General features: G+C 42.6%; 1 protein-coding gene across 5 annotated transcripts in view; it reads left to right on the top strand.

Moving 5' to 3' along the window:
- The window catches only part of LOC144737870 (guanylate-binding protein 2-like), a 234,684-nt gene that overhangs the window by 208,330 nt on the left and 13,422 nt on the right, over positions 1-12,932 (top strand). For 4 of the 5 annotated variants that reach the window (XM_078620753.1, XM_078620754.1, XM_078620752.1 and 1 more), the window contains 2 exons: positions 2,121-2,162; positions 7,553-7,594. In XM_078620753.1, the coding sequence (XP_078476879.1) occupies positions 2,121-2,162; positions 7,553-7,594 (84 nt within the window). Of the gene's footprint in view, positions 1-2,120; positions 2,163-7,552; positions 7,595-10,482; positions 10,519-12,110; positions 12,138-12,932 lie in introns of all 5 variants that reach the window. The other variant, XM_078620751.1, reaches the window with a different exon arrangement.

Below are 12,932 nucleotides of genomic sequence, written 5' to 3'. Positions count from 1 at the left end.
GACTCCAGGGTATTGCAAGTCAGAAATTACCTTCTTCGCAGATAGAATTCGATCCAGGATTTTGTGTACTGTGTTGAATCGGACCTCGATTTTGTGTTTGTTTAAGATTTTGGAAATATTTTTGTAACACCTGCTATGCATGGTAAAGTGATGATTTTTATTGGATTCTCAGGAGATTGTTTATCCATGGTTGGAGAAACAGCTATGCGAATAATGCGGTCCAAGTACCCATTCATCTTGAGGGCTTTGTGTACGTGTTCCAGTTAACTGGCTAGGTGGTGTTGGTCGGAGATGCAGTGGACCCTATGGTGTAGTGTTTCTATGAGGGAATTCTTCTGTGCCGGATGGTGGTGGAAATCAGGTTTTAGATAGTAATCTGTGTGGGTGGCTTTCCTGTGGACAGAGAATCCCAACGAGCCGTCAGGCCTCTTCTCAAACAGAACATCCAGGAATGGTAGCTTGCCATTCTTCTCCACTTCCATGGTGAATTTGATGGATGGGTGTATGGAATTGATGTGGTTGAGAAATTGGTTCAATGCTGGCAGGCCATGTGGCCAAATTACGAAAGTGTCATCTAACGTATATCTTCCACAAGGAAGGACGTAGGGTGGATGTTTGGATGGCATCTGTTTCAAATTTCTCCATGGAAACATTCGCTATCACTGGTGATAAGGGGGAACCCATGGGGGTACCTTCATTTTGTTTGTAGAAAGTACCATTCCATGTGCAGTAAGTGTTGGTAAGGCAGTGCCTAACCAAAGTTGGTACATCAGGATTCAGTCCATGTTGGACAAAGTTTTCAATTATTGCTAAGGTGTCAGGTACAGGAACCTTGGTGAACAGAGAGACTACATCAAAGCTGACAAGCAATCATCTGGAGACAGTGAGATGCCCTTCATTAGAGAGACCAAGTCAGCTGAGTTATGTACTGCTGAGGTAGTCTTTGCCCGTGAATGGAAGCATGGTCTCAGACAGAAATCAGGCCAGTTTGTAGGTAGGTGAGTTGATAGTGGAAACGATGGGCTGAAGTGGAGTACCTTCTTTATGGATTTTTGGAAGACCACAGAATATGGGTGGTCTAGGGTTTTTAGCGGAGAGCCGCTTGAATTGATATAACGCTGTGGGCCCACGTGATATTGTTATTTTTTCCGAGACCAAGGTACTCTGCAAACCTTTGGGCTACTATCAAAGGTTTGTTCATGAAGCCATCCAGATATATAAACACAGGCAAAACTTCATTGGAAGGATTTTTATTAAACAGGTAATGCCTTAAAGTGTTGTTGTTGGTTCCATCATTACCTGCGGCTTTACTGCTTGCCCCGACCACGTGCCCCCCCCCCAACCTCATGTCCTCTTCCTCTAGCGCTCACGCGGCCCCCCCCACCCCCTACCCCACCCCCCTCTTTCCCCCCTTGCCTCCTCCCTCCTCTCTTACCTATTTAACCTCTTGCCACGGCAGCTCTCCCGCCGACTTCAGAATTTTCTTGCTGTGGTTGTCCCACCTGATGAAGATCGCTTGTGTTGCAATCGAAACGTCGTGATTTGTTTTATTGTATTTCTACCTACGTGACTTCACCAAAAGAACCAAAGAGTATGGATTCCTGCAGTCACGAAAGCTTCAAATCATAATACAACTACCTTGATTAATCAAACCTATGTATTTATTACATTATACATTTGTTTAGGATTGAGAACCAAACGGGTGCAGGCTGCCATAAAAAAAGACCACTGGTCTAGAGAATATGGCCAGCAGTACATTAGTCTTTCCCAATAAGAATGGCCAGTTTAACTATGTTTTTGTTTATTTCCACTTGTGTTTTAACTAACACTGTTTCCACAGGAAAGTTAGATTATGTCATGTTTAATAATTTAACCCAACATTACAGTTTGTAATTAAATGTACTGCTCTTGTATTATTAGGCAATTAATTAAAAATAACGCGCTAATAACCCTAATGAAAGACAGTTGATTGTATTACTTTACATATTGCTGATTATATAAAAGCAAATACATTGAAAATAAGGGTATGGTTTAAGTGCCAATATTATAAAAATATATTTTTTCCCAATGAATATTGATTATTATTATTCATATGTCTCAATTTGTGCCTTTACCTGCAGAAAAAAAATGAAGGATTAATATCTGAGATTTCGACAGAAAAGGTAAGTAAATGTGAGAGAGAGGTAAACTGGAAATTCACTCCCAACACAATACCGGCCTGTGCCGGGCTAGGTGCACATTGAGGCCACGTGAATTGTCCAAGGCTTACTGGCATGTCATGGGAGAGACCCGGTGTTATTCAATAACTTCATGAAATGACTGGCAGATGCACCACCTGTGCTCCGCACTGTGCCAACTCACTGAATTTTAGGTGCCCGGCACTCCGCTCGTTATTGTGAGCATCGCTCCTCTGCTGTCTGTTAATGTTGGAGGAAATCTGCCTCCAACTACTCAGTAGCGTCCTTCACTAGCCTCCTCCGAGTCCAATCAAATCCATATCCTCCTTACCACATCAGCCTAATTCTTATCTAGCCTACGCTGTGCCTGTTCAGCCTGTTTCATCTAGCCAAACAAAAGCTGCTTGGGCATGTGGTGGCTGGGTATGTGGGCTACATAACCCAGCTAACAGAGCCTAGCCTTTCAGAGGAGATCTCCGATGGGACTGTATCACAGATATTTCAAGTATCCATGCGCTCCTCACACAATTCAGGATGGTTAAACCCAAGAGGGAAAGTAGGCAGGTGAGTCTGAATGTTTTAAACCAAGAGAGATGCTCATTAAAGGGCTTCACATTGTACAACCATAGAGAAGAGAGAGCATGACTGTGGCCTAGAAGACCCGAGGGGGTAGAGTGTTTAGTGACACAAAATACTCTGATGGGTGCTTAGATATTTTGGGGCTGATAGTAAGGCCCCACCTCTTAGTAGCATGCTACAGGTTCCAGAGTAGCATCTCCAACTCCTTAGAGTGAGAAGACACTACCAAATCGTCAGTATACATAACAACATTGACAAATAAGGAGTCATCCCTTGACCACACCCAGTCGATCTGCCTCCCATTGTATCTGTAGCAGATGGAAATTCCTCCAGTACAGTCATATAATACCATCACATCATACAATATGTATTCATGTGTTTGATGGCATGAAACAACCCCCACCTCCTCAGTCAAAGCCGATCGGTAATGATGTGGAAGCTGTGAACAACATCCTTTGGGGGGATAGCTGATACAAATCAACTGACACCCGCATGGTGCTCGCAGCTACCAAAGTGGTCAACAGAGTCTCTAGATGGGTGCGAGAGGCTGGTGACCCTTCCACCTAAACCACAATTACAAAAACACTGAAGATGAGAGGCTGCCACTCCTCTGTCGGTAGCTCAACCGGTACCACCTAGATCTCTTTTGTATTCTGGAGGTCTAGTGAACTGGTTCTGGCACCTGCATCATGATGGGTGATCACAGTTCGTCAAGCTTGGCGATGAATAGTCATTGCTTCTGCCATGCCTAGTTGGTATACCACAAGGGGTCCGTCCTCGATACATTCCTATTTTCAACATGCGTCTCTCCGATTGCCGATATCATCTCATCGCATGACATCAAGTTCCATCAATATGCTGATGATACACACCATGATGATGCACACCAATTCAATTATACACACAGCATTCCGATCACACAGCATTTCTATCAAGCATACAGCATTTCAATCACACATCAGCATTTCAATCACATCAGCATTTCAATTATACACAAACAGCATTCCAAATACACACAGAGCCGATCAATGGCGTCAATCAAATGCGTTGATCAACTGCGTGTATAATGCACACAGCCTTGGACTGGACCACAACCTCTCGAGTCAAAACTGTCAACAATTATATGAGGAAAGAGGACAAACTGCTACATTCAGACACAACAGGAACAATAACAGCAACAACAGAAGCAATAACATAAGCAATAACTGAAACAACAGCAACAAGAACAACTAAAGCAACAACAACAACAACTATAGCAGCAACAATAACAACAATAGCAGCAACACCTTGCGATGGCATTGCTGGTATTTCTTCTTCTGCCACTGCTGCTGCCCATCTGCTTGCGGCCGCGCCTCTGCCCTCACGGGACTCTGGCTGAGCGAACCAAGTGGTCTGGTCTAGCAATCATTCCCCTCTTTCCTAGAGAATGGGGGCCATACCCAGCACTTCTCCTGGCCTGAATCCACGAACCAATTCTATCTCATCCAAACGTCACCGACACTGCGGTGAGACTCACCAGCAGACTCGGTCCAGCATCCGATGTGCAGAAGGGAGTGCTAATTGGTGAACTCTCCGGTTCAAATTACTCGAATTCAGCACCCACTGTGCTACGATCTGCTATGGAAATGCTGACCCCTAACTTACCGTATTCATAACTTGTTGCAATGCCTCACACATTGTTGTGCTACAGATCTGTTCAGTTCCTCTTCCGACCTACATGCACACAATCACGGAAGAGCGCCTTCATCGCCATACTGCTGCTGATGTTGGGTATCAAGCCATACCCTGGACAAGAGCTCCTCAACTTGGTATTGAGAGTGGGTAACGTCTCTTGCTACATGAACTTTTCCAGACTGACTGGTTCTTGTGGAAAATTAACAGTGATCTCACCAGGATTATCGACAGTCACTGTTTAACCCAGCATGTCAGCAGGGCAACATGTCTCTTGGGAAATATACTGGATTACATCTTCACATCCACTGCTGCTGTAACTGTGACCGACGTTATCGAAGAAGTGGGTGTTGTAGATCATTCTCGTGACATCCAAATGGCATTTCCGATTATTCGGCCAACCATCACAATATCATACGGAGAATGGAAACGAATGAACCACGGTGCTTTCCGTCAGAGGATTTGGTCATCATCGTCGTGTATAAATCTGCATCGACGGTCGATTCAATTGCAGCTCAATAAGAAAATATCACTTTTTCTTGATGTACTGGTGCCTATCCGAACAAGTACAAAGAGAATGGGGAAAGCAAGCAGTAACTGGCTATCACCGGAGGTGATCACAGCGAAGCCTACGTGGAGGAGGCTGGAGCATCTTTGGAAGAAAACTGGTTTCGAGATTGTCCAACTCACAGAGCTGCCTGCCGATCTGCAACCCGATTTATTATTAGGTCTCGCAAATCGTTCTCTGCTCTGCACGTCATTGACTCCCCCATGCTCTATGGCATGTCCTGAAAAGTCTGCTGCACTCCAACCACCCATCAACTAGTCTATGCATTCATTGTGCAGCACTTGCGACGTTCATTGCCAATAGAAGAGTGGCAATCAAAATGGAAGTTTCTAACTTGAAGGCAACACATTCATCCCTGTTTTCCATTTAGTTTAATTAACCTGTAACCAATGCAAAGTCGAGACCCTGACACGATCGTCTGTGGCAGAGGTGTCAATGTTCATCGCACAGCTGCCAAATAAGTCATTGCCATTTGACTACAACCACACATCGATTCTCAAATTATGCTCGGACGTGCTTGTTCCGCTGATTGTCCACCTGTAAAATGTTAAATTCAGTGAGCCCTGTTTTCAGACTTGTTCTTAATAGTGCAGTTAACGCCACTTCTAAAAAAAGTGTGGGCTTAACCCACAGTGACTCTGCAAACTATCGCACGGTCTTAAAACTGAGTTTGATTTCAAAGGTCATTGAGCACCTTTTTCTGAAGTGGTTACTTCCCCACATTACTGCAACAGGCATTTTCAACCAATGTAATTAGGCGTACTGGAAGTTCAAGAGCACTGAGATTGCTCTACTAAAGATCACCAATTACTTCCAGAAGATGACCGGTGTGCCACAGTGTTGGTTGGCCTGGATCTCTCAGCCACCTTCAACACCATCAACAATGAGATATTCATCGGGTGGCTATGAACAAGGTTCGGTGTATTAGGTACGACACTGGGGTTGTCAACATATCTCATCGCAAAATATTAACAAGCTGCAGCATCTACAAAACTCTTTGTAACATGTTGTGATAGGTACTGCGAGATCTGACCATGTCCATCCAGTACTCATTGAGCTGCATTGGCTTCCGGTTGCCGAAATAATACTTTATAAGGTCGCACTCATTACACACAAAAGGTTTGCGCCATTTAACTACAATACCTCGCTGACCTTGTCAAGGAGCATAAACCATCAAGCGAACACCAGTCATCCTCACAGTGGCCTTTGGCTCGCCATTGAAACAAAGATGGTCACTGCATCGCACGTTTTCAGATGCACTTCTTTAGCCATCTAGAATGCTCTTTCTTCCGATATTAGGAAGCCAATGGAGCTATGTGCTTTTAAATCTGGATTGAAAACTAATTTCTTTATAACTGCTTGTTGTGTTTAATCTTGTTTTGAAGCTTTTGTGACTGCAGGAATCCATACTCTCTGGTTCTTTTGGTAAAGTCGCGTAGATAGAACAAATAATAAAATAAAATAAAACACGACGTTTGGGTCGCAACATAAGCGTCCGTCTTCAGGTGTGAAAAAATTATCTGCAGTTTTGAGGGGAGAGGGAAGGGGGGGTGGAAGGAGTTTGGCTGTGGGAGTTCAGAGGGGGGAGGGTTTGTGGCGTGCATGGACGGGTGGGGTTAGATCATTGTGTCAACGCTGTGGGCACGCATGACAAAACTTGAATCGAGAAGATCGATTCAGATTGAGAAATAATTGGAAGGATGTGACAAACCACGTCAAGTTTGAACTGCAATGATTTTCACTCACCCACCCGGTTGTCGCCGTCTTCTCTCACCCACCCGGTTGTTGTCATCCTCACTCACCCACCCGGTTGTTGTCGTCCGATTACGACTTGTACTACAAGTCCATTTACTTGCTAATTGCTCTAGCCCCCTCCCGTCCATGCACGCCACAACCTCTCTCCCCTCCCCCCTGTGAACTCCCACAGCCAAACTCCCCCCCCTCTCCCCTCCCGTGCCTATATAAAACCACAACAGCAGATATTTTTTTCACACCTGAAGACGGACGCTTGTGTTGCGACTGAAACGTCGTGTTTTCTTTTATGTTATTGTTGTGTTTAGTCTGTTTTCCTTCTCCCGTACCACCGATTAGCACAGTTAGCAATGTACGATTCAAAGGCGTTCCACATACATACAGGCAGCTGCCAGTGTACTGTTTTAAGCAGGGATTAGTAAGTTAGTAACAACAGATGAACAACAATACACCTGGATATTCCAATGGATGGCCATAACACTCAAAATGTGTGATTAACCGTGAGACTCAAGCACAATCCTTGAGACTTCACTTGTATGGGGTAATCGTGGAGGCTGTTTATGGCGTGGGGGGGGGGGGAGGAAGTTTGCCCAGGCAAGAAGAGGTAGTGGTGGGATGGGACAGTTGCTTAGAGCAATATAAGATGCGCTCTAGTGAAAATACGGTTTTGTGAACACTTTCTATAATTACTATATATCTGCTTTACAGTTATACAAGCTTAAGTATGCATTGTATGGCATGATACATGCTCCACAGAATTTGCATGAATGTATCACCCGATGCATGCACTCCTCGCTATATCTAGGTGGAACGTGCGAAGGCGGAAACGAAGCTTAAAGAACTTGAGGTAAAGCCCATGTTTCATACCCACAATGATGCATAGCAATCTGCAAGCTAAGTAATAATTTATATGAAGGTGCATGGACATTGCAGGACAGTGCAGCGATTCCTGCTAATTCTGCTTCACCTACTTCTAAACCGACTACAACCTGATCTGCTCTTGGTGGCTTGCTTCTGAATGCTGTTGTTTGCAAATTTAATATTCATGTAAATGACATTATTCAGTTACAAAAGTCCTTGCCATTCTTCAGTTGTTCGATTTCACGCAGCGTGTTCAAGGCATTCAGAATAGCTATGGACGATGAAATCTCTTTAATACATCACTCGACAACTTCAACGATGTCATCTCTCAAACGAAATCTGTCCATCTTGCCCGCCAAATTGCAAACCAGAACGTTTAATTACATAATCTCTATCATTGCAATTCATTCCAACAGATGTTTTTCATTATAAAATCGGCACTATTTTATTGTAATTACTGCCAACACCAATTGCCTAGATATCTCCAGATGTCCACTCACATCTTTGTAAGGGCGCTACAATTTTCGTCCAATTTTCAGTTTCCCATATTTGATCTTAATAGTTGAGCATGTGCTGACCACACTTTCATCAAGATTTGTATTTAAACGACTTGATTGATTCATTTCATTCAGGATTTATAAAAAATTAACCCGTAAAAACAAAGTTTTTCACCATAAATCCTTTATATGCGTGGCATCGGGGCGGCTAGAGTCCTCTCGTCCTCTGGCTTGAGATGGCTGCCACCTATGGGTCAGATGATTGTGTGCCAGCATTAACCAATTGGTAAATAAATATTTAAATTTTTTCCCCTAAACATTGTAAAATTTTGTAAAAAAAATGTTTACGAAAATTCATTGTCACGCACAACGAGTCTGTGTGCAAAATGTCAGCTCGATTGGATCACGGGAAGTGGGTTAAAAAACGACCGAAAGATTTGCACGGTCCTAAGCAAGCAAGCGAACTTAATATAAAGGATTTAATAAGTATAACCCGTAAAAACAAAGTTTTTCACTATAAATCTTTTATATGTGTGGCAGCGAACTTAATATAAAGGATTTAAAAAATATATTCGCCTGTGGAGGATGCGGGGATCGATCCCGCAACCTTTGGCACGGGAAGCGAGGGCGCTACCAACTGCGCTACTCCGCCACGGCTTGTGGAGGGGTTACGCTCTGGGCTCTTACACTCTGACGTTCAGCCAAAGCCATGAATGCGTTCTATTTGAATATATGTAAAATAAATAAAATTTGCCTAAAAAGTGTCAAATTTTGGGATTTTTTTTCACGAACAATAATTGTCTGGCAAAACGAGTCTGTGTGGAAAATGTCAGCTCGATTGGATCACGGGAAGTGGGTTAAAATACGACCGAAAGATTTGCACGGTCCTAAGCAAGCAAGCAAGCACGCAAGCACGCGAACTTAATATAAAGGATTTAAAAAGGTGCAGCACCTCGACAGCTCTGGTGAGGGTCATCATTGAATTGCTAACATCTACAAAAAATATCTTTCAAGCATTCTCCTTGATCTGAGGGCAGCTTTTCGTAGTCTTGATAGAGAATTTAACTTGATCAGTTTATGCACGTAATAGAGGTCTCGGACATTTCCTTGTAAAGGTTCCACTCCTTCCATGCAAACCGTGTGACTATGGACAGTTTTTAAATCTGTGCTAGGTCTTACTTTATTCAGTGTGTACATGGTTCTGATTGGAGCATCGCTTAAATAGCAAGAGCTATGCTTCCATTGCCATATGGACAGCACAGTAAACTTTGCCCAACTCGGATCGGACTCTAGTGACGTTGACATGTACGTTCTCATATTCGCTTTCTTCCTCATGAAGTATTTAATTTGGCAGATATTTCTCTCAGTTAACGGTAATGAAACTGAGATCCCTCTCATTGGCTCCCCCCACCAGCTGTCCAAGGTTAGCCCCCATCAATCTGATGATCCACCATCATAATGTCAATCTAACAAGATGAAGCTCGAAATCTTGGTGTCTTCTTGGATCAGTCTTTATCATTTCGTTCATATGTCACAAAAGTTGTGGGGACATCATTCTTTTATTTAAGGAATGTTGCCCAACTGGCACAACATTCTCCGTCCCGAACATGCTGAGAAACTGGACACTGTGCTCATTCAACAATGCTTTGCTCTCCGAAGCCCCGAGTAACATCTTGATTAGCGTGCAGTCTGTCCAAAATGTGGCGGCCCGAGGCTCCCTTGCACTCCTCTTCATCACCTCTGTATGTTAAACTTCTTTAGCACCATATGTTGCCAGCCATGCTAATCAGAGACATGACCACGTCTCATCTGTGCGGATGTCTCTGCATTGGCTTCCATTTCAAACGCGAATTGAGTTTACAATTCCTCCTACTTGGGGTTACGTCTTCAAATGGATCTACTGCGCTTATATCCAGGAATATATTCAGACCCTTTACATAAGACCTGAACCATTGGCAGCAGCTGCCACTGTCCTGATTTAAAGGTGGCTGAGTGAGTTATTTACAAAAGATGTACCACAATAAACGTGGGATTCCATTACATTGCCACAAAACACTCAATATTGTAACAAATTGTCAGTCTCAATCGCTACACTTGTGATTTGACACGTATGTGGTATTGGTGGAGGCTGTGTAAGGGGGGTGTGGGGATTTTGCCCACACAAGAATAGGCAGCGGTGGGTGCGGACAGTTGCTTAGGGCAACTTAAGATGAGCTCGAGTGAAAACACATCTTTTGTGAACACGTATTCATTGCTATATATGTACTTTAAAGTTACACAAGCTTAAGTTTGCAATTCCTGGCATAATACATGCTCCACGGAATTCGTATGACTGTTTTTTTGACCCGATGAATGTGTTCATGGCTATATCCAACAGATGATGAATGTGGAACAGAAGGCAAAAAAAGATGAGGTAAAATAAACACTTCACAACACAGTGAGCGACATTTCTATTAATGATGCAGTCTCATATGATAAATCTACAGTAATTACTAACATATTAGAAATTGTGCATGGGAATTAATATGCATGTAAATGAAAGTATATGTTGATAGCAGGATTCTGCAGCCATTGCTGCAAATCCTGTATTATCTGTACTCCTAAACCAACCACCACCTGATCTGCTCTCAGCGGCTTGCTTCTGGCCTCTGTTGAATGCAGATTGTAACATCCATGTAATTGCCCCTTCACATTATTCAGTTAGACACGTCCTTGCCATTCTTAAGTTGTTGGGTCTCACGTAGCATGTTCAAGGTCCTACTCACACCATTGGACATACTCTGGAATAAGTGTGTCCCATTGGCTTCCCAGTCGGCGACCTTTCTATTCTTGATGCAGGCTCATCCGATCACTGTGCGGTATTCTCCAAGGTGTGCTTAATTAGCTGACTCTGTTCACATCAATGCCAGATGTCGCGTCGTATGATAAACTACATTAATTATATATCAATTACTGAAGACTCTTTGCCCTTTCCTGCCTCTTTGAGGAGACTGCTTTTTGAGTGCAATAATATTGCACAGATACAGCACTGGTGAGTTTCATCAATGATTTGCTAACATCTACAAACAAAACTCTTTCCAAGCATTCTCGTTCTACTGGATCTTAGCACAGCTTTTAGTACAATTGAACATTGCATTTTAGAAGATCAGTTGACACTCATGATAGAGGTATTGGACAATTCATTTCATTGGTTCTGCTCCTACCTTGCAAACCGTATCAATATGGGCTGTTTTAAGATCTGTGCTAGGTTGAACTTCATTCAGTGTTCATATAGCCTTGCCATAAATGGCTCACCTGTGCTGATGTGTCTGAATTAGCTTATATTTCAAAGGCGAATATAGTTTAGGATTCCTCCTACTTGGGTCCAGGGCTTCAAATTTACCTCCTGCATCTTCTATTCAGGATTTGATTCAGCCACACACTCAACTATCCAGCCACATGCCCCAATATCCAGTTCAATATTGAATGTAATAATTGTACTATCCTTGGACAGTTGTATTAGTTTCCTGTTCACTTCTCATGAAGTGAAAGGTTCTAAAGAAATATTAAACTTCAAAGCTAACCCTTTACATAAGACCTGAACCATTGGAAGCAGCTGCCAGTGCATTGCTTTAAACAGGGCAGAGTGAGTTATTTACAACAGATAAACCACAATTAACGTGAAATCTCATTGCCTAGCCATGAGACACTCACAATTGTGACAAATTGTGAGTCTCAAGCATTATACATGAGACGTATCAGGTATGGAGTATGGTTGGATGCTGTAGAATGGGGAGGGAGAGTTTGTCCACGCAAGAATAGGTAGTGGTCGGTCAGCACAGATGGTTAGAGCAATTTAAGATGAACTCTAGTGAAAACACATCTTTTGTGAACACTTACTAATGGCGATATATGTACTTAACTGATACACAAGCTTAAGTATGCAATGCATGGCATAATACATGCTATACTGAATTTATATGAATGTATTAATCACCCGATTCATGTGTTCGTGGCTATTTCCAGGAGCATGTAAAGCAGGAAAAAGCTGAGGTAAAACCCATGCTTCACAACGCAGACAGCGACATTTTTACTATTAAAGAAGGTTCGTCTGATCACTGTGCCGTCATCTCCAAGATGCTCGTACTCTGCTCACTCTCCTTACCGTCAATTCCAGATGTTGTACCACGTGCTAAACTCTACTAATTACGTATCAATTACTGAGGCGTTTGCCCTTTCCTGTCTCTTTAAGGGGACTTATTTTTTAAATACAAAGTCTAGATCCCTTTACTATTCTCAATACCTTACGGATTTTTGCCACTAAGCCCTCTCCATATAATTCAGAAGATCTATGGACGATGAAATCAATGGTTCCTAAATATTAACGGGTTTGGAGGAAGTTCAGCTTTGTCATTTATCGACAACTATTTAATTCATCACCCTACAACTACAAGGATGTCATCTCTCAAGGGAAATCTGTCTATTTTCCTGCCGAATTACGATCAGAAAGTTTAACAGTAAAATATTATTTTCTACTGTTAATCACTTTCTAAATACAGGCCAGTAGTTGAAATTGTAATATCTACTGATCATTTCAATTCATACCAACAGTTTTATTTCTCATAAAATCAGCACTATTTGCTCACAATTACTGCCATCACCAATGGTTCCCTTAACATAAGACCTGAACCATTGGCAGCAGCTGCCAATATACTGCTTTAAACGGGGTTGAGAAAGTTATTTACAACAGATAAACAACAATAAACCTGAGATTCCATTGCATGGCCTCAAAACACTCAATATTGTAACAAATTGTGAGTCTCAATCGTTATACTTGAGATTTGACAC

Source organism: Lampetra planeri, chromosome 74 (assembly GCF_965212315.1).
Source record: "Lampetra planeri chromosome 74, kcLamPlan1.2.h2, whole genome shotgun sequence".
NCBI lineage: Eukaryota > Metazoa > Chordata > Hyperoartia > Petromyzontiformes > Petromyzontidae > Lampetra > Lampetra planeri.
The sequence above is the reverse complement of the archived record's forward strand: the minus strand, read 5'-3'. Positions and strand labels throughout refer to the sequence as shown.